The sequence below is a fragment of the Hypoxylon fragiforme genome (genome assembly GCF_022984875.1).
Source record: "Hypoxylon fragiforme strain CBS 206.31 chromosome Unknown GGS25scaffold_6, whole genome shotgun sequence".
In the NCBI taxonomy this organism is placed as follows: domain Eukaryota; kingdom Fungi; phylum Ascomycota; class Sordariomycetes; order Xylariales; family Hypoxylaceae; genus Hypoxylon; species Hypoxylon fragiforme.
In genome coordinates this window covers 905,512-931,127 of record NW_026054761.1, presented here as the reverse complement: position 1 = coordinate 931,127, position 25,616 = coordinate 905,512, and the positions used below count along the sequence as shown (strand labels likewise).

Here is a 25,616-nt window from a genome sequence, read left to right as displayed (position 1 = left end):
ATGTGATGTGATGAAAAAAAAGACGAACGAATGAGTCCTTCTCCTAATGAAAGGGACTAGCACTACGACGAGGTTTTTTACGCATGATGCGCCTTGAACGAGGTAATTTGCTGTTGAATGAGGCATGCTTTACGTTGAAGGCAAGAGCACGAGTACTATTAATGAAAAGGGACGGAAATGTGATGGAAACAAGACATTGTGAGTAGATCTACTTGTTAGTAGGTCTGAGTTCGCAGTGATGTTTCGATTCGTCGTGTATCCATGGATATCTCTTTGTGTTCTTCGAAAACAGAAAATCGGAAAAAAAAAGGAAGGGGGGGGGGGAGAGATGAGAAGTGCAGAAAAACTGACAGGCTGTGATGAACGAGGATACTAGTCCTTCTATTCTCCAGTCAGGCAGATTACTACCTATATAATTACATTGAAAAAGTTTTGGTGAACTTGTCACGGTACTGATGCGTGCGTAAAAATTGCCCCTATTGCATGCTAACTAGGTATCTCCAACTTCCATGTTGAGAGATTCAATACTGGTAAATTGTACCTATGTTTTATATATGAGATAGCAGCATAATATTCTCGCCTATTAAATACATTTTTGAGTAGGCACTTGCCTGCTAAACTACCATGGGTTATCGCAGGCAATGTTCAGGGGAATATGACAATATCTAGGCCCCTAAGCAGCCTAGGTAGGTAATAATTTAACAACAAACAGACAATAAACAAGAGAATCTCAGAGACTCGAGATCAAACTTGAAATGGGACATTTTAACATTTATGTATGTACAATTGAATCAAGAAACATATTTTCTTTCTTTCTTTCTTTCTATCAACGAGTAATCCGGGTATATGCAACGTAGGGAGAACGAAAACACGAACCAGAGAGTGAGGGTTTTGAATGTAAATATTCATACATGCTTTATCATGTTAACCGAGGGTTTTCTCCTTGTCCCCTTAACAATAAAGGTTCTTGCCCTGCAATAAATCGAAAATAACGCGGTCCACAGAGCTTAGCTCTAGTTTCAAAACCGCGAAGTCGTAATATCTTGTTCGTCCTGCAGCGCCATTCAAGTATCGTAACGTATCCAGACCATAATATTTTTTCCGGCGTTGTTTCCTGACCGGCCCGTAGTCACTCTATGCATCATGCGTTAAAGTTGGAGTGTGGAGTGTGGAGTCGGGAAGAAAGAATCGCAGTACCATCTCATGAATGGTAGAAGGTTTATTGTAAAGTCGAATAATGACGACTTCTTCGGAGGGGGAGGATATAGAGCTGCGAAGGATGAAGTCGGGATTGAGAAAGAAAAGGGTATTATAAAGTCAAAACCCGCCACTTCCGGTAATGGCAATGAAATGCAACGAACTTATATGATCATTGAAGAGAGTAGGTAGAGTCCGTCAGTCGTGAAATGAAAACGCCCAAAAATTGGATACCTATCACTCAGCACCTTTCACGTTTTTCTTCACGTTGAGTGCCCATCTTAGCTGTCCAAGAACTCGTTTCGACTCCTCCAGTGTCCTCTCCTGTTCCTCTTCCCTTTCACGGGCCATTTTCTTTATATCTCGTAGTGCTTGCTCTTGCTCGCGCTTATAGGCCTCAAACTGTTGGACAATGTCATCTTTCTGCTTTTGGAGGTCTCGGATATTTCCATCTTGCTGGTCACACAGATCGCGGAGAACATTGATCTTTTCATCGTCCACCCGGCGTTCCTCAACTAAAGCCTTGATTTTAACATCGAGACCGGCCATGACGCGCTTCACTTCTTCGCCTTGATCCTTCCAATGCGATGAGATAGCGTTATATCGGCCTTCCATTAGCATCGCGTGGGCTTTAGCCTCCTCGACCTGAACTTGGGCGTCACGACGGCTTTTCTCTAGTTCTTCCATCCATCCCTTTTCGCGCTCTTGAGCTTCAGCGGTACGTTTTTTCTCTTGGTCGACCAAGGACTGTAAAAACTCCACCTGGCGCTCCTTGCGACTAAGTAGCGTCTTATTGACGCTGGAGTCGTGTAACCGAGCATCGTAGTCTGTTATCATGCGCTCCATCTTGTCCTCGATTAATTTGGCGGCTTGCTTTGCCTCATCAGCCCTTAATCTCTCAATTTGAATATCGCGCTTCAGCGTCTCGTTGTCCGACACCAATTTGTTAATCACACGGCCAGTCTTCCCCAGACCAGCCTTGCCAACGGCACCATCCCACTGTGGTGAAGGTTCAGTTCTTGCTTGCTGATCTTCGAACATGGTAAACTCTGGAACTTGTAGAGATGGGGTCGAATCCTCGACGTTCTCGTCCCGCCGCGGCGTCGCATCGCTTGTAGACATGTATGAGGCTTCGCTTTGAGATCTTGGCGAGTCTAAGCCAGATGATTGTGGTTTTAATCTGACGGTTGAGCTGCTATATGCTTGCGGTTGCTGTGAATGATGTGAGGTGCCGTTGCTAATATTGCTGTTGACCGAACTAGAAAACCCGCTATTTCGTGCAGAGGGCGAGTCTAACGAGGAGGCATCTGAAGGCTCTTCGAAGCTGGGGACGGTCCGTATGGTGGAAGGAATTTTGCTGTTGCCGTTTGGTGAAGAAAAACCAGGACTGGCGTAAGGATGGTATTTTGGGTTGGGAGAGGAGTTGTAGGTATTCATGGTGTTTTTTACGCTGTATGAAGTAGAAGGGCGCTTTGTTTTAGGGCTCGCATCTAACACTTGAGCAAACGAGTACGAAGATTCTATTAAAGAACAAGTTAATTTGAATTCGACAACATTTCGTACAAGAACAATATGGGGGGTTTTGCTTTGTCTCATGAACCTGAACAGGGCACCAACAAGGACCAAAATATAGCTAAGTATACTTCATGATGGTCCTTAGAAAAGCATTGAAAACGAAGAAAAAGGCAAAAAAAATGCAGAATGAACCGGAGGTCTCTGCTAATGTGTAATAGAGAGTAAGCCACGGATATTTCCTTACCGTTTTCAATATCTTGTTGAATAGCGGCTTCGGGCTCGTATGGACGAGATCGAGGTTTTTGCAACCGACTGGGCATTTCTCATGGCCTATTGCTCCAAGTCGTGTTAGGACGAATTCGTCCTAGCAATAAGAAAGTAGCAGCAGTGGTAGTAGTGGCGGTGGTAGCGAATATGGGAATCTTGGCCAGTGATATGGTTTTGATGGTTAATTAGTTTCGCCTGGACAATCCTCGCCAATCTTTGGCGATTTACTCGGCTTGTGGTCGTTGTATAATATAGAGTTGGGCGGTCATACAATAGCAGAGCTGTGCTATGTCGTCCAAGGCGCAGTCGAGGCAAAAGGTCAGATATCAGGATTCGCTTAGTCGAGTCAGATCGGTAGGTTGGTAAGTTGGCAAGTTGGCAAGTAGGTAAGTAGGTAGGTAAGGTAAGGTAGAAGGTAGAAGGTAGAAAAAAAGCCAGCGCCAGTAAATGGGTGAAATAACTCAGTTAATAAGAGTCCAGACTTCGAGAACTCAATACTCGAGACTTTGACTCAAGACTCTCAAGATTCAAGACAATATTGTAAGTACCGCAGGTGGGGAGTATGAGGTGTATTATTTTCTTGTACAAATTATTATCCTTATTCTTTTTTCGTATGTCCAATTTGATATGTACTAGGTTAGCTATTCATGGAACAAAATCATATTGAGGATTGACTGGTGGCCATGTTTACGGACGTTTGTGCTAATGAGCATTGGGATAAGAAATCACGGGCCTTCCCCAATCTTCCTTATTAATGGATGTTCACCTGGCAATGTTTGTGGTCGCTGTGTTTCGCTGTTTACTGAGCTAGGCCCATGAACTAGGCCCTACAGTACGAGTTTATACTAGGTACCGTAACATTACTAGGTACAATTGTACTGCTACAATCTGCTAGCCCTAGAGCCTGCTGGAGGTATTTTCCTAGCCAAAGTGTGGTACATTGTGGCTTATGTCTTCGTGATCCCCCGCCAAAGCCACGCCGTCTGAGGTCCATCTAGCCCTGCTAGCCTCCAATGACCCCTGGCTAGTCCCCTGTTTAGCCCTCTGTATCATACCTTGATCCATGACACGGCACTGTACCCGCGAACGCGTTCAACTTTCAACGTTTCCGAGATTGTCGCTATAATTATCCCAATTATCAAAATAACTTGGAATACATAAGGACCTAGGCACCTAATAGTAAGGCTAGCATAGCAACCAGCGCGCACAAAGACATGCATATGTCATCAATGTAACCCAACTTTTATTTTTTTTTAGTTATTCAATATTATTTTTTCTCTTGATTTTTATTCTTTCCACATTTCCAAATGTCCTTTCAATGCTTCTCTTTTATACATCCATGATAGATTATCATGGCTCATACAAAGCAGACATCCACTCCACTAAATCCCTAATAATGAATATCCAATCTATCGAAACAGACAAGATCCTTAATTTTATCATCAAGGTCCCATTAATATCAGTACATAAATGGTACATAGGTATAGATGATCTGAGGTGCATGTGCATAAAAGGGATGAGGTGCATATATGCATTTTCGAATTTCGCGAGTTTTATTCCACGATAATCTCCGCACTACAAATCGGTCTCATGTGGGTTAAGCAGCGAATCGTCTAACCTAGCCTAGCGCTTACTGGGGACACTCATCCAATTTACCGGTACCTGCCATACCACGCGTCTAGCCATTTCTAACGGGATTTCTAACCGGGCGCAGTTTTCATTTATTTAATTTAGCATACGACAGTGTTGTCACGACAGCGTTTGGCGTCGCGTGTTGCATTTTAATGTTTCGTACTAACGCGACGGTCCAGGTGCCTCATGATTACCTAAGGTTACCTAGGTACCCACATAGTAATGGAAGATGACTAATCTCATCAATATGACGGTCCTCTCTCCACTCGATAAACTGATGCCTCGAGGCTATATCCGTCAAATGCTCAGCTTCCCCACAACGCACTCAAACATATCCCATGTTCTCAAAGCGGGTTTAGCTAAACTCGTCGCTGATATTCCGTATCTTCTCTCCGCAGTTGTCATCAATGAAGAGAATCACCACTACATCTTACTAGCCGAACCATATCAAACCGTGGATGATCTCTACTCAGAGCAAGATTGTTCAGATACAGTCAACTATACCGTCATGAGAGAGGAGCATTTTCCACCATCCATGTTCTCTGGGCCAGGAATGACACCTCCCGAAACCCAGCCTCCATTTTCGAACCCAACGCCCGTCTTTCGGGCCAGGGTGTCGTTCGTTCAGGGGGGGATAGTTCTTTGCGTAGCCGTCCACCACTGCACCACCGATATCACCGGATTTGGGGTCATTCTTAAGACGTGGGCTTCGCACTGTCAAACAAACGGTTCTACAACAACAATTTTTGATCCTATGTGGATGGATCACAGTATTTTACTCAAACATTATGACATGAACATGAGGAAGGTGCCTAGCGGTATTCCTAAGCTCCTTCACATCCGAGGGCCTGACGATCACGCTCGTCTTGCTAACTCACGATTATATCCTGATGGTTTCACTACTGACATTTTGTTCTTTCCTCAGAAGACCCTACAGACCTTAAAACACGCGGTGAATGAGCATATCACTTCGCAGGGGGTCACGGGTTGGGTCTCTACAGGTGATATTATTACGGCCTTGCTATGGAGCGCAATACTCGTAGCTGAACACGAGTGGCCAGCATCTGAAGAAACACCAAGAACACAAGAAGAAAAGAGCAGCACAATAGGATTTCCAGTGAATATCCGTTTGCGGGCGAATGCACCATTGCCCTCTGACTATATTGGTGCTGCCTTTGTTATGGCAGCTGCTATGTCTGCAAGGGATGACCTTATATCCTTCGCCATGCCGGGAAGTCCTTTAGGCGACGATGAACTCATAGGCTCTAACTCCATCGGGAAACTAGCCAAGATCGCCTCTACAATACGTATTTCTCTTCGCCAAGTCGACGAGAAAAGTATCCAAGATGCTTTAGAGTATTTAAATGCAGCCCCTGACGACCATCCTCCAATCACGCTAGGACCCCGTCATGATAGTATATCCATCGTTTCTTGGGCAGACCAGGCTGCTTATGAGATTGATTGGGGCGAAGCTATTGGGAAATGCGATGCCGTCAGGCTTCCGAAGTTGAGGGGCAAGCGGTACCCTATCATCCTCCCCAGATCTCCAGCTGGCATCAACGATGGTGAGGAAGGCTTAGAAGTGATTGTCAGCTTGGAGAAGCAAGCTTTAGAGAAATTTGAACAGAGTTGGCCGATCAGACGGTTCGCTATCGTTCGGTGTTCTTCGTGACGGCTAGAGGGGTTAGGGAACTTGATCAATCGAAAAATATCGAATGTATTGAATGAAACCTGGTGAGAATATGACTTTCCCCGCCCATGATGGCTCACTCCCCAAGCATATAACCATCACCTTGTTAGCTACTAGGTAACTTTCACAGTAAGTACCTTATACGCGGGGTCCCTCTCCAAGGTCACAGTGTTGTTAGCTCACAGCAACACATCCTATTTACTCCACAAGTCTACCTTACGACGTATCATGTAGTATCACAAGAAATTTGTTTGGTACCTATCTACCTAGGTAACTTTCAAGCTCCTGTGAATGGGCATTGGGGAGTTTATGAGGCCCTTCACAGATACCATGGTAGGGGCTATTAGAGCTAATTGGGCTGACCTGTGAGTTTAATCACATCCAGGGTAATCGAGAAGTCAAAAGATGGAAAGGAGAGTGCAGTGAGTTCAACGGCTGTAGCATTGGCCAGATCTACCCTATTCAGGGGCGAGTGCAGATAGGTATTTAGTATCAACATATCAATGGGACACCCGTTCCTTCCCTCAAAACATCCGGACTGCTTGTCATGAGATCACATTAACACGTATGGAAATAGCATTGTTCTTATAGGCAACCGCTACGCAAAAGAAATCCCCTGCCTGTCTACCCTAGGTATATACCATGTACATACATAATCCATAGCAGTAGTACCTAGTACTGTTAATTACATAGAAGCTACTTGATGGTACAGATGAATAATATCAGCATTAAAGCTGTTTATAGAGGTGATGCAATGCTTCACTACATGTTCAGTCAGAACTACAAATCTTCCTTGACTTCAATGTTACGAAACGGCTCCAGAAGTGTCATGCTAGGGGTTGATATTCTCAAAGCAGTGGAACAGCCCCTCGTGAGCCAAAACTACATGTACATACAATAAATAGTACTAGGTATGCTATACTTCGTCGTTGCAGAGTTCTGCCAAAAAATATACCTGCGTACCTACCTACATACATAGTAGTATGCATCTAGCAAAGGGATCAACCACAACTTGTATTACTACTAGGTATATACTATGTTGATAATGTGGATTATTGAATAAATGCAAGTACCTACCCTAGGTACCTCAGGTTAGGTAGCCCATATCAAAAAATCAACCTCAACGGGAAGGCACCAGTGACCTACACAAGCGCCAGTATAAGGTACACACTTTATATTCAACTTGGAAGTTACATAGTACCGTTGACACTACCTAGATGTACTACATAGTACTAGTTAGATAGATTAGATACCTCGCATTTGTGTGCGGGAAGAGCGAGTTCAGATTTGGCCCATGATTGTTCGATTCTAGAACTCGTTCCTTCCTCTTCCTCTTCTCTCCAACACTGGCAACGTCGTCTTTTTTTTTCTTTTCTTTTTTTAAACAGACTGCCATTTAAATTGTTTCCGTGTCAGTTTTTAACTTATTGGTCATCCCAACTCAATCTTAGTCCAATGGTTTATCCATATGATTCATAACTTCTCATCTTGATTGCCTTATCTTTCACAACTTCTTGTACATACGTCCGTGGATCTTCGACAATTCTACGTTGTATCTCGACTCTTCATCATCTACCAAGACAGGTAAGCTATATCTATACCAGCCATCAAATCCATTCTTCAAGGCACCTCTACCATCCCCACAAATTATCTAGAGGAAGATATTCTCTATTGTTTCCCCGCCCTGCTATCCTCCAACATTACTATTATCTACCTAGGTACCTACACACTCGTCTGTCTACCACCACTCCCCCCTTTTCACCTCCCCCATCTCCTCTGATACACACGTGCACATACATCCAAGAATACACTTCACCACAAGTTCCCTTTTATTGGAGCACACCTTGGGGCTCAAATCTCTTCTCAAACCGAGGTTTTCCATATGCTAGCTTATAAATCAGCTCGCCGCCCTGAGGTCTCTGGCATGCCCTCCTAAGATCCAACCATACATATAAGCTAACAGCAGTCAAATTGCTAGGATTATTTCGAACATGCCGCCTAAAATCTCCCCACAAGCGGTGACGAAGAACACGCAACAGACACCTGGGGATACGAAACCCCAGGAACTCGGATTCTTTCTCATAACCAACTGGTTACTTAAGCCAGAAGGGGTCCTTCAGCTCAACAATGAGCTAAAAGCACACGGTAGAGTAAGTTTTATACCCTGTCAATTCACTTTTCCCAAACCCCTCCATTATCTCAGAGTAGTTCTTTGCTAATTCAATAATAGCAAGCCCGCATTGCGTACGACATGGAGACCTCCCACGTCAAGATAGAGTGCAAGGCGTGCGACGAAGAAGAGCTGATGGATTCGTGCAAACTCATCTTAGAAAACCTTGTGCAAGAGGGGTTGGTGAGCATATTTCAAGTAGCTATAACTATTTTTAAGTTGTAGCTAACATAGATCCAGGCCTCAAGCAAGAAAGTTGGCCAGTTTCAGTCTCTCGCTGACTACAACGAACAAACCACCGAGGAGTTCATTATGGGCTTGGTTCCCCCAGAAATCCGGGGATTTACATGCCGAGGAGCCTGGATCATGCCAAAGGAGCTAGCTGAGAAGGGCGTGGCAGTCACGAAGCTCTTGTCGAGTGGGGCTTTGGCAAAGCTACAGCAGCTCGCAGGCTGTAGCTTGATGACAAGTGATGGACAAGTCATATACATCGGCGCCGAATCAAAGGAGAAGCTTGACAAGATCAAGCGGAAACTCACGACTTTGCTTAGGCACGCAGTAAGTTGTTTTCTTTAATCGAGGCATCGAAAGCTGTCATTTGACGTGATCATAGTTTCTAGTACCCCAGGTTGAACACCGTTGCGAGAACTTCGTGTATGCCGAGGAGCAACAAAATGCTCGAAGTAAACTTACGTATCTCAGGCACGGGGTAACGACTCAGTTTCCAACCTTCTTCTTGGATCGTGCTAAGTATCGTTTGAGTGAGGGAGTCTCAAACTATGAAAACATATTCTGGAGAGGTGTTGTTGTAAGCCTGTGTTCGCCCCAGGATCTCTACCAGGGAGCTCCCCCGATACCTCTCAAGCGAGCAGAAGCATACGAGGCCTATGAGTCATGGCTTTTTCCGGCAAAACAAAGGTTGCACCCAGGTGATAGCCTGCCACCAAACAGAGATATCAATAGCAGTGTTCACTCCGAAGCTAAAGCGGCCACTTACCAGGCGACTCAAACACAGAGCCATGCACCGCTCGATCTCGACATACTAGAGTCCCATGACGAGCAAGAGATGAATGCCGAGCAGATGTTAATGCTGACTAACGATCAGCAACCCATGGCCCAGCACGATCCTGATTCCCCGCTAGTACCAGAGATAGATCAGAAGCTCGTCCGAATGACAAGTTCCTTGGGCATTTTCACTGGCAAGCTAACACTCAAGGCTGAAATCGGATTTTTATGCCTCACAAATATTAAAGGCAAATATGTGTGCGCGATGGCAGAACATGTTCGAGATCGAGGCAGATCGTTGCGCAAGGCTAAGATGATCCTAGATAAACACCGTTTTAGCTCTGAAGATGTGATTTTCACAAATATCCTTACTGGGGAGGGGGCAGATGCAAATTCCATCGCCTACATTTTCGACAATGAATCTGGGAAAAGAGTGTGGCGGGGCCAAGAACGTCGATCAATCTACGAGGTCTCCTGCTTTGCACGACTGAAGAACGGAGAGCATTGCAGTTTCATTATAGAGATTGACGCAATGGACTTCTCATATGAAGTCTACCGGAACTGTGACGCATCACGCTTCCTTGTGCATTGCCCTGAACGCACGAAGGACATTCAAGTCACGCTCTCGAAGGCTCAAGATTTGCGTGATACCTTTGGTGGGTTTGTGCAAGACCTCATTGATCGTATGGAAGTCGTGTAAGTAACGTATTTTGTTCAGGCCCCCTTTTATTATTTCACTAACTTTCCAAATAGACCGCAGGAATCTAGTGTACCTATATTGAAATTCGCCATTGTAGATGCCTACCAAGCTGGTATCGACGTGGTCCGAGTCAGAAACACTGTTTCCTATGAGAAAGTTGAAGGAGTTTCCCCTTGCTCTATTGATGGCAAAGAAAAGTTCCCCTCCTCATGTATGCTGGAGATCTGCGAGGTGCATGACATGGCACCATCTAACATGACGCGGGAGAATGGCTTGATGAACATTACCCTCGAGCAATTTCCTGGAATCCCGCACCTTGGCCAGCTTCCGACCTGGTATGAGGCATCCTTCCAATCCACAATCGTCCAGGAGGCATTCAAGCAAAACCGAGACCTTGAGTTGGGAGACGAAGTCACGTGGACGCCCGAACAGCTCCAAAGGGACGGCGCTTTCGTCGATATCATCGAATCAGCTATTGAGATGGTCAACAAAATCGACCGTGTGGGCCGCCGGGGAGACAACCTCCAGCTTGCACAGATTCAGACAGCATTGACCCCTGTCGTCCCCAAAACCTCCATGTGGTAATTCCAGTAAGATGGCAGGCGCGTAGGCGGATTTTCGCTATATATGGATGGGAGGCTATTTCATGTCCCAAGGCAATGGGCAAACAGATCGATTGCTGCAAGTAGTCATGAACCTGCTAGGTCGCTAAATGAAAAGAATATAAGAGATGGATGCCTTAATCGATGCCGCCTTGGTTTGATCCTGTGAAGTAAAGTCCATGTGCTGCCAATAGGAGTAGCATAGTTAGGTAGGCTACCTAGGTGCCTAGTAAATCCGTTCTTCGTCTACATAGATTATCACGATGTCGCTCATGTAAAACGCAGCACCTACCTAGGCACCTACTTACTAGAAGACAGAAAAATAAAATAAAATAAAAAGGGGGGGGGGGGGGAGAAATACATGAACCGCTTCGATAATGCTACGCTGTATGCAAATTTACATACATACCCATCCAGGAATCGCAAAAGACTAATCGGATTTATTCTTCTATTTGGTGGGGGGGTATTCTTCTTCTTTCTTCTATCGTAAGCGGCGGCGTGACATAAAGACGTACGTATGTATATGGGATGGGATGGGATGGGCTGGCAGCAGCAGCAACGATAACAAATGCGCGCCTTTCCCCCCTTTTTTTTTCATCACCAACCACCCTTTTCTTCTTCCCCTTGGGGGGGGGGGGGTTTCGAATACCATATACCTAGGTACTCTACCTCCTTTCATAGAGTTAGGTAGGCAGGTAGATAGCTTGAGTTAGTCGGTTGGCTATATCGGCGAGCTTCACCAACGGATACGCAACCACCCTTCCTTATCTTTCCTCGGGCTCGCACTCGAATTTGTATTCCTCCTCGCCATGCTCCCCGTTTCCCTTGCAGCATCGTCCTCCTTCTCGTCCTCTCTGATTCGTCCTGCTTGGAGCCCTCCTCTCCCTCCTCCTTTACGAATATGGGTAGTGCTTCTCCTCCAACTCGGCTCACCCTCCTAGAGCGCGCTCAAGTCTAGGGGCACGCTGCTTCCGCGGCCGGCGCGGTACTTGCGGGGACCGCCCTGGAATTGTCGGGGCTTGGGAAGCTCGTTCTCATCCTTGAAGCGCCACCGGCTGTCTTGGACTATGTACCGTTCCCCTCCTCCTCCGAGTCGACCTGAGTCCCGTGGGCTGGTTGCGCTGTTGCCGGTTGGTGTCGGGCTTAGGCTCTTTGCGCTGCCACCGTTTGGAGCGAGGGTGTAGGAGCTTGGGTCTAGCATTGACCGCAGATTCGAGCCCGCGCGCTGTCGGTTTACGGAAGGTTCTCTTGTGGGCGCTGGCGGCGTAGGTGCGGATGAAGGGGGTGGCGGGGGTGGCATGGAGGTTGGTGAGGAGCGGCCTCCTGTTGCAGTGGCGCGCAATGCAGCTTGTAAGGCGATGTTAGGTGATGGTGATGGGGCGCTCGAGGGCGGCGCGGATGAAGGTGGCGGGGGAGGTGGTTGCGAGCGTGTTGGCGCAACAGGTGGTCTGGGAGCTGCAACTGGAGGTGGTAGTGGAGGCGCGGGTGCAGATACTGGCGGAGGGGGTGGTGGCGCTGGTGCAGCTGTTGGAGGAGGAGGAGGTGGAACCGGGGGAGCCGGTGCAGACGATGGGGGAGGTGGTGGTGCGTGGGTGCCGGGTAACGGAGGCGGAGGGGCGTGCACACCGGGTAGGGGAGGCGGATGAGAGGGTGTAGTCTGTGGTTTTCGGGACCCGGGTGGTGGAGGTGGCTTCTTTCCAATGGGAGGCGGGGGCCCTTTGGAAGATGCTAAGGATGCAGTCGAGATCGGTCGTGGAACATCACTTGCCGTTTTCCTTAGATTGGTTATCGATGCATGGGGGCCCGGCGCCGGGGGTGTTGGCACGGCACGGCCGGGGAGTGCTGGTATGGCGGGAGCAGCTCCGAAGGGAGGTCTTGGCGCTGATGGAACCTTGGGGGCAGATGGAGATGATTCTGTATCAGACATATACGACGCAGTTTGGTTTGCTAGATCCAATGTGAGCTTGCTATTCTTACCTCGAGACTTGATGGGGGCCACGAATTTACCTCCGGTATCTACTCCTCCACCACGCTTCTTGAGTTTCGGCATACCACCCGCAAACAAACCTGATAACTGTGGGGCTGGTTCTGTTGGCGCACTACTATTTCCGTGATCACTATTGCTTCTCGTTCTAATGCCGCCGGGTACAGGGGGTGCTAAGCCACCGGGTGGTGCTGCAGGCCTAGACATGCCGGGGACGGGGGGTGCTCCTCCCATCGGCGGTCCGCCTCCTCCCCCCGAGACTTTTCCCACTATGGGAGCAGACCGATCGTTCGTAACGGCCTTCCTTAAGGCTTTTCCCTTTGTGATATCGCCAAGCAAGGCACCCCGGCCAACACCAACACCAGCGGGTGGACGGGCAGGCAAACCACCGGGGGGTGGAGGAGGTGGTGGTGGCCCTCCCATACCTGGAGGCGGTGGCGGTGGTGGTGGAGGAGGAGGCATTTCGAAGAGAAAGACTCAGGCACTCCTTTGAATATCGAGGGTGTAAGTCTTGGTTTGAGTATCGAAAACGTCGGGTTGGTGGGTAATCTGGATTTCTTAATGAGAGAGATAGTCTGACAATAGAGTCGGTCGGTCAGTCGGTCAGTCGGTCACTAGAAGCAAGAATGAGAAAGAAAGATATAATTTAGAATGATATGGCAAAGTGGTAAAATCAATTCTCTCTCCAAGTGAATGGCTAGAGTTATGGGCAAGTATCTGGGTAAGTATCTGGGTAAGAGAGAGTGTGTGTGAGTAAGTGAGTGACGCGCAATGCGAAGTGACTCGGAGCCTTATCTAAAGATAAATTGATTTAAGGGAGGTTCAATGTTCGAGGTTCAAGGTACGAGGTTCAAGGTAACAAGCGTTTAACCTTTCTTCAGCCGCCATGTAGCCATGCTGTGTCGTCACGTTGTGGCGCAGAGTACAACTTGCATTTAGTTACTTAGTTAAGTGATTAGTTAACTACATATATAGTTATCGATAAGGCTCTAGGGCTGTTTCAATGTTCAATTTCACCTATAATACATGTGTACTATAGGTACCTACTACTACTAGGTAGTACATATAACTACCTAGTATGTAGTACATCATGCCATCATGGATACCTACATGTAGGTAGTACTAGTAGTACATATGCAATGTCGAATGGGAATTGTCGCATCCGAGATCTTTGCTAATCAATTCCCAATCCCGCCAACTTTTACTAATTGCCGAATTCTTAATTGAACTTCCTTTCGCCTCATCGCCTACCTAAGCTTGAGAACAGGGTGTGTTACTTTCTACTAAGTACCTACATGCAGTAGGTAGCAAGATGCCTCGACCTATTGTTGCCCCGCGCTCGCGGCCTCTATGTCAGATTTGTGATTCGGTCATCAACCGTCGCTTATACTCTACGAACCCCTTATTGAGATTTCGCAATCCTGCCGGGTCACGGGCACACTATGGAAAACCCCAATTGGGAGCCAAAACAGCCCAGCCACGGCCCTTAGTATCGGCAGTATTGCCGACTCGGAACTCTAACTCTACACCTGGCTCCCGGAATATCCACGATACTACAGGAGAACGTGGTGATCCGGTGAAGCAAGTACCCAGGGCGGCGCCCAAGTCAGAACGTGCCGAGTTGTCATCCATCACTAATATGATGACTTACTTGGAAAAAAGTAAACTAAAAGTCGTCTCAGATCGACGCATACCGCCAGAAGCTGACGTGATGGCTGCGCTTCAAGCATGCTACATCGTAGCTGATTATATCATGGACGATACTGTAAAACCTCAAATAACTCATATGGTGAATGAGCTTGATTCGACTGCCGCAGAACTCCTCTCACTGGACAGTACGAGCAATTCCAAGTCATCCGAGCTTTCTGAAGACACAAGTGCTGCCGCCATAACAGCCCAGGTCAAACAAATCATCGACATGGTATCAGATACTGCCTACGAGGTGATATCACATCCGAATGTTTTCATCACATCTGAACTACTGGAAAAATACGTCTCTGTCCAAGCCCGCCTTGGCAGACCTGAGTCTCTTCCCCAGGTCTTTCAATTGTATGCTTCGAAGCCAATGCCTCGCGAAGCCGCGGGGTCCATTAGCTACGCCAAGCAGAATCCAAACAGGCTAGCGAACGCCATTCAACCAAAGATAATTGAGAAGGCGCTTGACACTGCCATCGAAGCTAAGAATCTAGATGCGGCAGTTGGGATTATTGAGAACAGCTACAGCAAGAAAGCATTTATTCGAAATAAAGTCGTACGCCAATGCGCACTACCGTTAGCAACGTTCACTGCGGCGCCTATTGCCGCCTATATTTTAGCTACAAGCTTATCTGGTCTACAAGAGTCCATGGACAACGATACAGCAACCAATGTGGCTTTTATCGGCATCTTAGCCTACGTCGGCTGCACGGCGTCCATTGGCTTTGTGGCGATGGCGACGGCAAACGACCAGATGAAACGGGTGTCGTGGGCTCCCGGTGTACCTCTACGGATGCGATGGATGAGAGAGGATGAGAGGGCTGCGTTGGATAAAGTTAGTTGCGCGTGGGGGTTCCGGGAGAAATGGCGCCAAGGTGAAGAAGAAGGGCCGGACTGGGATTCTCTACGAGAGTACATTGGCCAAAAGGGCATGATTCTGGACCGTACCGAACTGATGGAAGGGATGGATTACTAACCTAGATCTATGCCGTAAGGTTGCAATCCCCTTAATGATCTACGTGTTACTGAGATTCACAGATAGCTTGAGATCGGCCATGGTTGGGCTCTGCTAAGGATCCCCACTAGAAGAGATAGCCACAATGCCCAAGAGCCCGATTCGATTCTGCAAATTATGGGTTCCTTGTCTTGCTTGGGGGATTACTTTTTTGATTTGCCAAGGATCGATCAACACTCTGGTTGTACGCCATCGCGACCGCCCAGAAGTGAAGAAGTGAGAAGCGTGAGGCTGTGTAGGAGCAAGTGGGAATTGCCTGAATCAGGAAACCTGATAAGCTTACTCGTTACCTTTCACTCTCATCTTAAACTTTGCTCTTACTTCTACGCTAGACATGCGGTGTCCCACATCAAACGTCCCGTCTCAGTCTCGTGTCGAGGCCCTAAAGTTCTAGCAGTACTGGGAGACTGACACGTGCAAGCATTACCTACATGTCTAGCTACTGATAAGTGTTTCACCGTTCTGGCATACTCCCGCACACAAGGAGCTGCCCTCCTTCTTCTAAGGACTTGGCCTTGTCATGAATTTCACGGCGCAGGCCCTCTCGGCCGCTATAAACCTCCCCGGGTCCTTGGCTTTCGGCACTATACCATACTATACTATGCCCTAAAATGATGGAATCTTATCAATTATATCAATTACATCCATAGATGTCATTCCTTTTCCCCTTGAGCCTATAGAAGCGGGTATTCGTTCCCCGACGGCGCCAGCCGTGGCGTACGGTAGAGTCGCTTGCCGCTTCCAGTTCTGAGAATCATCGCTTGGCACCAAGACCGGCCTGTTGATATATTGTATCTGCTTGTATCTGTATCTTATAGGAGTAGATTAATTAACCATTCCCGCCTCTGATCGTTACTACAATCAAACCTGTTACTGCTGGCTTCTTCACCTACAGGCACCTACAGGCACCTACATACCTACCTAGCTACCTAGCTACCGTTATCAAAAGCTCCATAGAATGGGTGGTCAATTCTCACCGTACGATCCCCTACGATGCCCAAATTATGCCCAGTTCGCCGCGGGCTTCGATAGGCCGCACTTCGATGGCATCTACTGGACTATGTTCTTCCTTGTCATATTTACCCTATTCATAGCATCATGGCTATTCCAATCGTAAGTAGCATGCAAGCAGTGATGTGGAATCCCACCCAAGCTTCACCTTCTATTAGATGTAAGCAAAGCGGAGTTAACAAGAGACTATAGGACAATGACGTACAAAGACCATCCAGAATACCGCGAAGACTTATTCCGGAGGAAACTGAAGAGGAGCCTAATATGCTGCACGGGGTTGTTCTTATTAGCCGCTGTATTTCTCGTGATGGAGGTCTTTGCACTTCTCGCGTTGCAATTTTGCGATGGAGAGGACCTCATGTCGCTGTACTGGTCGACGTGGACGATGCTTCAGCTCGGCTCGGAGATAGCCATCTTGGGCATTGTGCTTGCGCTTTGGCATCACTTGTGTGATGTGCGACATCCGTATGTAAACCCCTCTAACTTCCCTCCACTTATTTTTACTTCTTTTATGAGATAGAACGACGGCTAATCAGATTTAATGCGTTTTAGACAATGGGCTCTTGCGTTAGGTACTCCCGTACTGGTCGTCGCTGGTATCGGACATCTAATACACCTGGCAATGAAAATGTGTTTCAAGCGTGCCAAAGCCCAAAGGGAATCCCGAAGGTTATCGCAAAGCACGGCCACAGATGGTCGTGATTGTGGAAAAGAGGTTACTGGCACGATTTCGTCCAAGTATGTCCCCATACACCCCCTCTCCTTTTCTTTGTATTACATTGGATCATCCTACACCCACTACATTTTCTCCCCAGCCCTTCTCCAGTTGCTAACGAAACACCTTCCTACTTCTAGCACCACAATCAAACCAGAAGTCGAACAAGTTGACCAACGGTCCAGCGATCCTGGTCTCCTCGAGGCCGGAAGGGCCGTGTACCTCACACTAGACGTGGGCGACGATGATCGCGTAAAGCGGTGGCCGTCCTTTGTCGGTATGACAGATGGCAGAGCCATCGTGCAGATGAATGTCTACACCGATGGTGGTATGCCCAAGGGCAAACGTGAGATTTAGACAAAATAAGTGGCGTCTACACAACACAACACTGCAGTACACTACACTACACTACACTATGCACTGCACTTTACTACTATATACACGAATGGCGCTTGGGATAACTATCTACTATTTACCTAATTAGATAGGTGGGTAGGTGGTTATCTTACGAGGGTTTCAGCCCTCTGGTCTAGAACATATAAACGCGGAGGATTGGATAGGATAGGGCTTGGATGGGATATACACAGTACACGCGGGCTTCGGAAAAAGATACGATAATTATTATGATAATGGGCTGGAATTTTGGACATACTGTACAGAAGCCTTTTAAGGCTATACACATAAGGACTACTTGAGGGGTTTAGGGGGGTGATGGGCGTTTGGCTATGGATTTCTCTATTTTTTCTTTTTTGCGGGGAGGGGATGGGGAGTCACGGGGCGTTCATGGTATGGTACACATATCATGTAGGCTCTAGGCTTCAGCGGGTTTGCACTTACATACCTGTATACTTACTTGCCTGCTTATGGATAGGCGGGTAGGTACTAGGTATTTAGGCGAGACCTCAGTTCGAGTAACATTGGAGGTGATGAATAATTCAGATACACATAATTGACCTATACAATTCACTGATATCCATAGGTACCTACATAACATACCTACAGTTGTGCCGCATTAATGGCCTAGGTCCCTAGGTGCGTAACAGTTCAGTGTTTTGCTAACACAGTAGTATGTTAGGGGTCTAATCGACACATACCTCCTCCACGTTACCAATCGCAGACGAAACATTCGTCGATGCCAATGGAACAAGATGGATTGATACCTGCCCAACCTACCTACCTACCTACGCACAAACAACGAAAACAAAATTGATAACGAGGCGCAGTGCCAGCAGCAAGGTACAAATAGGCAATCAGCGTTACTAGCTCCAGATCTGGGCATACCACACTACTACTACCTACATTACATAGTAGTAGTTATCAGTTAATTATTAGTTAGCGAGTTCAAGGTTTAATAAAGTGAGGACCCCCAAGGCCCAAGGGCCACCTTCTACTCCAGCCAGTGTGTGGCAGCTTGTAGCTAGCTAATAACTAATAAGTAGTAATCCATTATTACGGATTATGTACATAGTATTGCTGCTGGTAGGTAGTGATCGACAATGCAACCTACAAAAAACACTAGTGTAGTTGGTCGGCTAGCGATGATCATCAAATCTAAAATGTAGATTTTAGTTCGGGTTTGGGTTAGCTAAACTGGACTAATAACTACTGTACATACATGTTATGTGTGGCTGCCTTCTTCGTTCTTACTCGGTTGGGCTTAGTTGCCTCGCCGCGGCAGCACGGCTGTCGTGTCGGTATATGCGTAGGGCATGGTCGGGTAGGGTAGGGGACGGTACATATGGTTCCTTGGGATTGGGTAGACAGAGGCTTGGATGCTTGGTTAGATGGAATGGGGTTAACAACTAACGGGAATTGACGACTGGTATACTTACTTAAGTATGTAGGTAGGTAGGTAAGTAGGTAGAGTACCTAGGTTAGTGTAAATAGAGGCAATGCACATACCTAAACAACACGTAGTCTTCGATAAGGATGATGATATTGTTATATGTATATATATATTAGCTTGAGGTATATACCTACCTCCTCCCTCTTCCTTGAACACATACATGGCAGATATTAACGTTATGTAGAGCAGATATGTTCGTACATAATTATAGCCATCAGTAAAAGCAGACGCGTAGACACCCACCGGTCCGGGACATCAATCCACCAGACGGTGAATTTGCCAAGCACCACAACAGTCGGCCCAGGTGGAATGACCTTCTAGATCGGAGCGTTTGACCTTGTCTCCATCTTAAACCCTGTAAAAACCCACTTAGTTAAATTACCCAAGCAAATTATATGGCGATCATATCTTAAAATATAAATTATGAATGGTTATATACACTATATTACGTACATTAAACCTTTTAAATTAATTCTTTTATCTTAAATACGTTCCTTAAATATATAGCTATATAAGTGTAACCGGTATTAATCGAAAACGCATTAAATAAGGAATCGATTGATACCGGTCTCGAATTCGTGCGATATTTGGTTATAAAGTTATTCAAATAAATAAGCTAGCTGGAAAAGCAGGCGCACGTGATCACCCTTTAAGGATGTCACATGATAAGATGTTACATAATAAGATGTCACATGAGAAGATGTCATATAATATCTCACGATATATATATCTAAATAACTTTGCAACTAAATATCGCATTCATATTTAACTTATATCATTTAATTAATAATTAAATTCTCTTTTAATCGATACCGATTACATTATTATAGCTATATGTTTTAAACGTTTAGGTTAGATATTAAATAAGTAAAGCTTTAAGCGATTATATATTAGCCTTAAAGATAATCACATGCCATCCAAATAACCGGCTTATTAATCTAAATATCAATTCGAAACCGGCGTTTTACAGCCCAAAAAGGCTTTAGATTTAAGGTTTTAGGGCCCGATAGTAATAATAAATACAATACTACGCCGTATATGTAATTACCTAGGATACTCATACTTTAAGATATGATCAACACACAATTTGTATAGGTAATCTAACTAAGTAGGTGTTTACAGGGCTTAAGCAGGGTTTAAGATGGAGACAAGGTCAAACGCTCCGATCTAAAAGGTCATTCCACCTGGGCCGACAACAGTGGCTCACTCCTTTTAGAAGCACTTGGAATATCGATCACTAACTATACGAGGTATTTATTTTAATACCTACATACATAGTATTACATCTTTGGGGTAAGAAAATAGGGGGGTGGGCGTTGTTGTTTCCAGGGGCATCAAAAGACCGTTTGCTTAGCTAAACCGAAACCTTGATGGGTTGGCTGCGGCGTAGATTACATCCCTCTTACAGTACAAAACTAACCATACCTGATGTATGCCTAACCTACCTGGGGTATCTTGCAGTCTAAGTTTGTTCATGATGCAATTAAATTGCCTTTCCTCAAAAGTCTTGGAAGCGGAAAGCTTGGAGTGGCTTGCTTGCGCGTCCTTTTGGGAACGGTGTGTGTGTGTGGCCGGAAAGCCTAACCCAAGAGGTGTATTACGAATCCTCGGTCACAGGACTGGGTATACCCCAGATAGGTAGAAAATGTGAAAGAACAAAGTGATGTCCCCATGATGATATCGAAAGTCTAGGAATTGAATCCATAAGCTTTTTCGTGTTGATTATAACATTCGTCAGCTGCTACAATTGATGTTGAGTAGTGTTCATGGTAGGACAAGACTCAAGAGATCTGAGATTCAGCTTTGATCATTGTCCCGTGACATTTCGTCCGAACTAAAGGTGAGAGAAAATGGGGGTTGGAGAGAGATCTGCGCAGGGATTAAAGTTGGTTTGGTACCTGTTACAGCCTCATACATATATCCAACCGGTGAGGCGACGTGTCACAATTCCTCATATCAATGAAGCACATGAGATTTGGAAAGGTGATGAACTCTTTTAGTTAGTTTGGTTGTTTGATTGTTTTGCTGTTTGGCTAGGTGCTTGGCTATACGCGACCTGCTTGTCCGATCTGCAATATCTCGCCTGTCAGTCGCTCATCGCTCCGCAAAACTGGCCAGCTTGTTCCCCCTGCTTTGCTCAAGCTCACTTCGAGTTTTGTGCCAAGAATCTTATAGGTCGACTTTTCCATGTCGATAGATGCGAACAGGGGGATGGTGGTCCTATATCGCTTAGGCTGCGCATCGCTTGTGAGTAGGTCGAGCGCAATTCCTTGAGACTCAAACTTGACTGCCGACTTGTCCTTGTCAATCTTCTTGAGGAAGAAGGACGCTATCACCGTTGATGGTGTCTGGTAGAAGTCATGTCGCACCGTTTCGAGCACTTCCTCTCCATTCCCGGCTGCCGAAGCATTTGCTGTCGCGGCCTTGCCCTTTTGCTGCCCGGATCCAATGAATAGATGTCTAGGCGAAGTTTTGCATCCTTCAATCTTCATGAATTGGTCGAACTCCAATACCCGTCTCTTGCAACAGGTGTATCCCTTGCTTCCCTCGTGGAAGATTGGAGCGCCCGGGTGGTGGACGCATTTCTCTTCGTCAGATCTAGCCTGGTTCTTCTCATAAGCGGCATTGCAGCCTTTCCGGCGGCAAACCTTGCCATGTGGGATCTCTAGAGACGGTTCATCGTCTTCAGATTCTGGTGGTGGTGGGGTAGCGGTAGGAGCTGGCTGGGGTGCAATAGGGGCACGGGTGGGTGCGGTTGCTGCTGCCTTTTCGAGGGTGGCAGCAAGGGTAGCTGAAGCTGAATCGGTATTTTCCGCTGCTTTCTTCTCGATCTCGGGAGGAAAGTCTGTAGAGCTGTGTTTGCCCTCAGTGCAAGGAGGAATCTCGAGGAATTCGTCAAAAGTCAAGACTCGTGGCTTGCAGCATTTCCAGCCTAAGGTGGAGTGAAAAATGATGTCAGTGACCTCGGGAACGCGTGCCTTTGGTTCATGGGCCTCATGGGGCTAGCTCTAGTTACCTTTTTGTCCCTCGTGAAAGATTGGAGGACCCGGATGGTAAATGCAGACCTCTTCTGAATCAGTATAAACCTTTCCACAACCCTTGTGAACACACTTCTGGGCCATCGTTAAGCTTGTGTGGTATGGGGCACCTTAGGGTTCCTATATATTTCGTATAGGAATGTATTTCGTTGTGTTTCGTTATATTTCGTCTGACACAAGTTCCAATGTTGATCGATCAACTTGGCTCCTTTGCTTGTAGGCTGTAGACTTCAATGTTGTACTAGTAGGTAGTATTTAGCATTTAGTTTGTAGAATTTAGTATGTAGTATTTAGTATTTAGTGTGTAGTATGTACAGTTTATACTGCACATGTGGGTATTTCCTTCTAGCTTACATGGAAATATTTAATATTTTCTAGTGTAGTGGTCTTAGCCTTGTGCCTTGGGTAGGTACAAACATAGAAAGTGGTAGAAGCTGCGAGCTTTGAGCTCACTCCCCACCGCCTTCCGTTTGCAAGCAAGCCAGACACTCAATTGGATATCACTTTATTCTGCCCTATGACGTCAAGGATGCCAAGACATTTGATAACTAACTATAAGGATGCCCCACTTGGCGGAGAAGAGACTGATATGCATACCTAGTTATTGATCTAGTATGCATTAACTCATGAAGCTGAGCTAAACATCATACGATTAAATCTCATACGACCCCTTCGAATCTTATTTATCTATTATTTATATAAAAGGCCTACGTACAAGCGGATTCTTCTCTCTTTTAATGCTCTTTAGGTAGTACACAAACTTCAAGATGAGAGCTACGTGCAGGCTACTTCAGAGTTGCAGGATCACACTCTTTACTCGTGAAAACTGCGGCCTCTGCACTGAAGCCAGGTCGGTTCTCTCCAACGTATGGGACTCCCGGCCCTTCCAATTTAAGGAGATAGATATAATCAAGTCTGATTTCAAGCCGAGATGGAGGGATTTGTATGAGTTTGATGTTCCTGTGGTATGTCAGATGGGACGAGAAAATATTTCTTTGAATCTGACTAGGTACTGGTAAGAATGAAACTGATATCTCTCCTCTTAGATTCACATCAACAAATCTTCAGCTCCCGAGGAACATCCAGACTCAGCTTCAAAAGCAGTCAAGCTTATGCATCGATTTACTACCGACCAGGTCAAGGCCAAAATGGACCTCGTTGAAGAGTCATAGGAGTCTGGCTGGAGACGAATACTAGGTATATCCATTGGCTACGAACATGCAATATCAATAACCAATCTCAAACACATGAAGCTTTACCATGACGTCGGGTCGGGCAAACGGAAATCTGAACGAATTATCGTTCCTACATATGATAACTAGTAGGGCTAAGGACTGGGCAGATATCATCAATATCTACCAACAGCTTTCGGCGCCTGCTGCCCTCGAGCAGTACTCAACGACACGCTAAGCGAGGCTTGCAACAGTGTCGTGTCAAGAGCAGCACTTATCATATGAAACCCCTTATCAGCGTACACCTTCGCCTGCTCTCCACTTGTGGCGAAGAAGCCGCACTTTTTGCCCGCCTTGATAGTCGCCGATAAGATTCGGTCGATCGCTTGGTCTAGTTCAGGCTTCATGACCCCGTCTATTATGGGATGACCAATGTTATTGCCCAAATCGAAGGGCCCCACAAACAGCACGTCGACGCCCGGGATAGCGGCTATTTCCTCCACGGCATCGAGTGCCTCTTGCGTCTCTATCTGCACCATGGTGAGAAGTGAATCGTTTGCTTGCTGCAGGTATTCGGTCAAACTAGGGGCCGGGGTGAAGCGTTCCATGGCGAAAGGAGAACCTAGTCCTCGCTGGCCTTGAGGCGGGAACTTGGCTGCGCTGACGATCTTCTTGGCTTCCTCCGCGGAACGAAGGAGCGGAACCAATATCTGCTCTGTTAGTGTGGTTTCAAACCAATTGCTCATCGTCAACCTACGCCATGCGCTCCAGCATCTAGTGCGCCTTGAATAATAAATGTGAGTCATGTAATTCTGCTGGAGTTCAGTTCAGTTTCGAACTCACGCTTGACCATCCACCCTTGCATATCTGGAATTCTCACGATCGGGCTTACTCCACAGCTGGCGATAGCTGGAATAGCTTCATGCATTGCAGCATCTACAACAACCAATGTCAGCTTTTCAAATTCCCACGTTCTGGAATATGCGTCCCCAGTTGAAGCTAGGTTCCACCCCTATGCTCGAAGTAAGACGTCTTACCGTCTATGTTTCCGTGCTCGCAGTCAACCATGACCCAATCTACACCGGCTCGTGCCAACACCCTCGACACATTCTGACCAGGCAATGTCTGCCAGACCCCTATACTAGTTCTTTCACTCTTCGCAAACGTGTCCCTCAATACACATCCTTGCAACATACTGGAATATAGTCTCGTCAATGGCGGAGTCTTCACGCAGGTAGTAGGGCCGAGTATAATCGATTTGAACTTGACACCAAAATTCGCCCGCCTAGCCGAAGGAGCCACTCGATTTATAAATGCCATCGATCTTTGCTATACCGGCCCGGCTGATCAGAGGCTTATTCATTAGAAATACCATTACGGAGAGTCTTCCACATCGGGAAATAATGTATCATACTCCAACCCATACGGAGAGCCAATCTATGAGGAGAAGCCGGTTACGGGGCGGTTACGGGGTTGAATCCTCTGCCTCCTCTTCCTCTACTACTATTACCCCCTCGTTTGTAGCAGCAAACTACCGAGAGCGGGGTAGCTCCTTTATTCTAGAACGTAGAATAAGGCATACCAGACAGGTAGGTGGTATTCGAAATGGGATTATACACTTATTTCATACTTAACTACTTACTCACTTATGTAGAAGTCGTATAGTAAGCCAGTTATACAGCTATAGTTATTAATGTATATGATGCTGGGTTAAAAATAATTAAGACTTGAAATGTGTAAGACAACCAGGGTATATAACTAAATCAAACCCCCCCAAAGCCCATTCTTACATAACTCTTGGGAAATCAAAAAGTTGTTGGCTTGGATTCATGCAAGGTTACATCACTACCTGTCTACGCAATATCCTATGTAAGTTGAGGCTCGAGACAGAATTATACTTACATAGTTAACTATGTATAATTTCAATACTTCAAGTTATGTATACCTATCTACTTAGTTATACGCTGACGCTAGCAGGCACTAGGAGCTCATCCATACTCATGTAATCCATGGATAACTACATATGTAACTAACTACTAACTAGGTTCAACTACATAGCACATGGCAGCTAGGTAGTAGCCTACTTGCCTTGACGTATAACCTACCAGCCGCGAAGCTTAATTATAAGCTTAAATAGATTCCTGGTAACTAGGTAGTTACCTATGTAGGATAGGGTAAGGTAGGGTAGGGTAGGGTAGGGTCTGTGTGATACGCGTTTAGTATCAGTATCAGGGGCTGTTTTGAATATGCATTTCTACCTAGGTAGGTAGGTAGGTAGGTAGGCTGGCTCTTGGAATGGGGGCACGTTTGGGGATGTGTAAAGGTATATATGGATAGGTATGCATTTCACAACATAGGTACG

At 46.2% G+C, this 25,616-nt stretch overlaps 9 protein-coding genes across 9 annotated transcripts; 5 read left to right on the top strand and 4 right to left on the bottom strand.

The window, feature by feature from the left end:
* Positions 1-1,411: 1,411 nt before the first annotated feature.
* GGS25DRAFT_317453 (uncharacterized protein) lies at positions 1,412-3,358 on the bottom strand. The gene is made up of 2 exons (XM_049257786.1): positions 2,957-3,358; positions 1,412-2,717 (listed from the first exon to the last, which is right to left on the bottom strand). Exons 1-2 carry the CDS (start codon positions 3,030-3,032, stop codon positions 1,435-1,437), a joined length of 1,359 nt encoding a protein of 452 aa, XP_049115470.1. The 5' UTR covers positions 3,033-3,358; the 3' UTR covers positions 1,412-1,434.
* Positions 3,359-4,277: 919 nt separating this feature from the next.
* On the top strand, positions 4,278-6,992 carry GGS25DRAFT_494231 (transferase family-domain-containing protein). Its single transcript, XM_049261335.1, has 2 exons — positions 4,278-4,637; positions 4,694-6,992. The coding sequence occupies exon 2, from the start codon at positions 4,841-4,843 to the stop codon at positions 6,281-6,283; it is 1,443 nt and encodes a 480-aa protein (XP_049115469.1). The 5' UTR covers positions 4,278-4,637; positions 4,694-4,840; the 3' UTR covers positions 6,284-6,992.
* A 2,258-nt stretch (positions 6,993-9,250) lies between these two features.
* On the top strand, positions 9,251-10,283 carry GGS25DRAFT_317381 (uncharacterized protein). The gene has a single exon (XM_049257784.1). It carries the CDS (start codon positions 9,538-9,540, stop codon positions 10,174-10,176), a length of 639 nt encoding a protein of 212 aa, XP_049115468.1. The 5' UTR covers positions 9,251-9,537; the 3' UTR covers positions 10,177-10,283.
* Positions 10,284-11,586: 1,303 nt separating this feature from the next.
* GGS25DRAFT_317386 (uncharacterized protein) lies at positions 11,587-13,664 on the bottom strand. The gene is made up of 2 exons (XM_049257785.1): positions 12,786-13,664; positions 11,587-12,725 (listed from the first exon to the last, which is right to left on the bottom strand). Exons 1-2 carry the CDS (start codon positions 13,222-13,224, stop codon positions 11,716-11,718), a joined length of 1,449 nt encoding a protein of 482 aa, XP_049115467.1. The 5' UTR covers positions 13,225-13,664; the 3' UTR covers positions 11,587-11,715.
* Positions 13,665-13,861: 197 nt separating this feature from the next.
* On the top strand, positions 13,862-15,642 carry GGS25DRAFT_494227 (uncharacterized protein). The gene has a single exon (XM_049261334.1). The coding sequence runs from the start codon at positions 14,075-14,077 to the stop codon at positions 15,431-15,433; it is 1,359 nt and encodes a 452-aa protein (XP_049115466.1). The 5' UTR covers positions 13,862-14,074; the 3' UTR covers positions 15,434-15,642.
* A 319-nt stretch (positions 15,643-15,961) lies between these two features.
* GGS25DRAFT_317368 (uncharacterized protein) lies at positions 15,962-17,808 on the top strand. The gene is made up of 4 exons (XM_049257783.1): positions 15,962-16,585; positions 16,676-16,948; positions 17,036-17,221; positions 17,339-17,808. The coding sequence occupies exons 1-4, from the start codon at positions 16,431-16,433 to the stop codon at positions 17,553-17,555; spliced, it is 831 nt and encodes a 276-aa protein (XP_049115465.1). The 5' UTR covers positions 15,962-16,430; the 3' UTR covers positions 17,556-17,808.
* Positions 17,809-20,747: 2,939 nt separating this feature from the next.
* GGS25DRAFT_494223 (integrin beta-1-binding protein) lies at positions 20,748-22,521 on the bottom strand. Its single transcript, XM_049261333.1, has 2 exons — positions 22,061-22,521; positions 20,748-21,976 (listed from the first exon to the last, which is right to left on the bottom strand). Exons 1-2 carry the CDS (start codon positions 22,164-22,166, stop codon positions 21,090-21,092), a joined length of 993 nt encoding a protein of 330 aa, XP_049115464.1. The 5' UTR covers positions 22,167-22,521; the 3' UTR covers positions 20,748-21,089.
* Positions 22,522-22,698: 177 nt separating this feature from the next.
* Positions 22,699-23,342, top strand: GGS25DRAFT_317204 (uncharacterized protein). Its single transcript, XM_049257782.1, has 2 exons — positions 22,699-23,047; positions 23,129-23,342. The coding sequence occupies exons 1-2, from the start codon at positions 22,850-22,852 to the stop codon at positions 23,252-23,254; spliced, it is 324 nt and encodes a 107-aa protein (XP_049115463.1). The 5' UTR covers positions 22,699-22,849; the 3' UTR covers positions 23,255-23,342.
* GGS25DRAFT_494220 (Phosphoenolpyruvate/pyruvate domain-containing protein) lies at positions 22,699-24,843 on the bottom strand. The gene is made up of 5 exons (XM_049261332.1): positions 24,292-24,843; positions 24,098-24,190; positions 24,012-24,037; positions 23,129-23,964; positions 22,699-23,047 (listed from the first exon to the last, which is right to left on the bottom strand). Exons 1-4 carry the CDS (start codon positions 24,572-24,574, stop codon positions 23,431-23,433), a joined length of 936 nt encoding a protein of 311 aa, XP_049115462.1. The 5' UTR covers positions 24,575-24,843; the 3' UTR covers positions 22,699-23,047; positions 23,129-23,430.
* Positions 24,844-25,616: the final 773 nt, after the last annotated feature.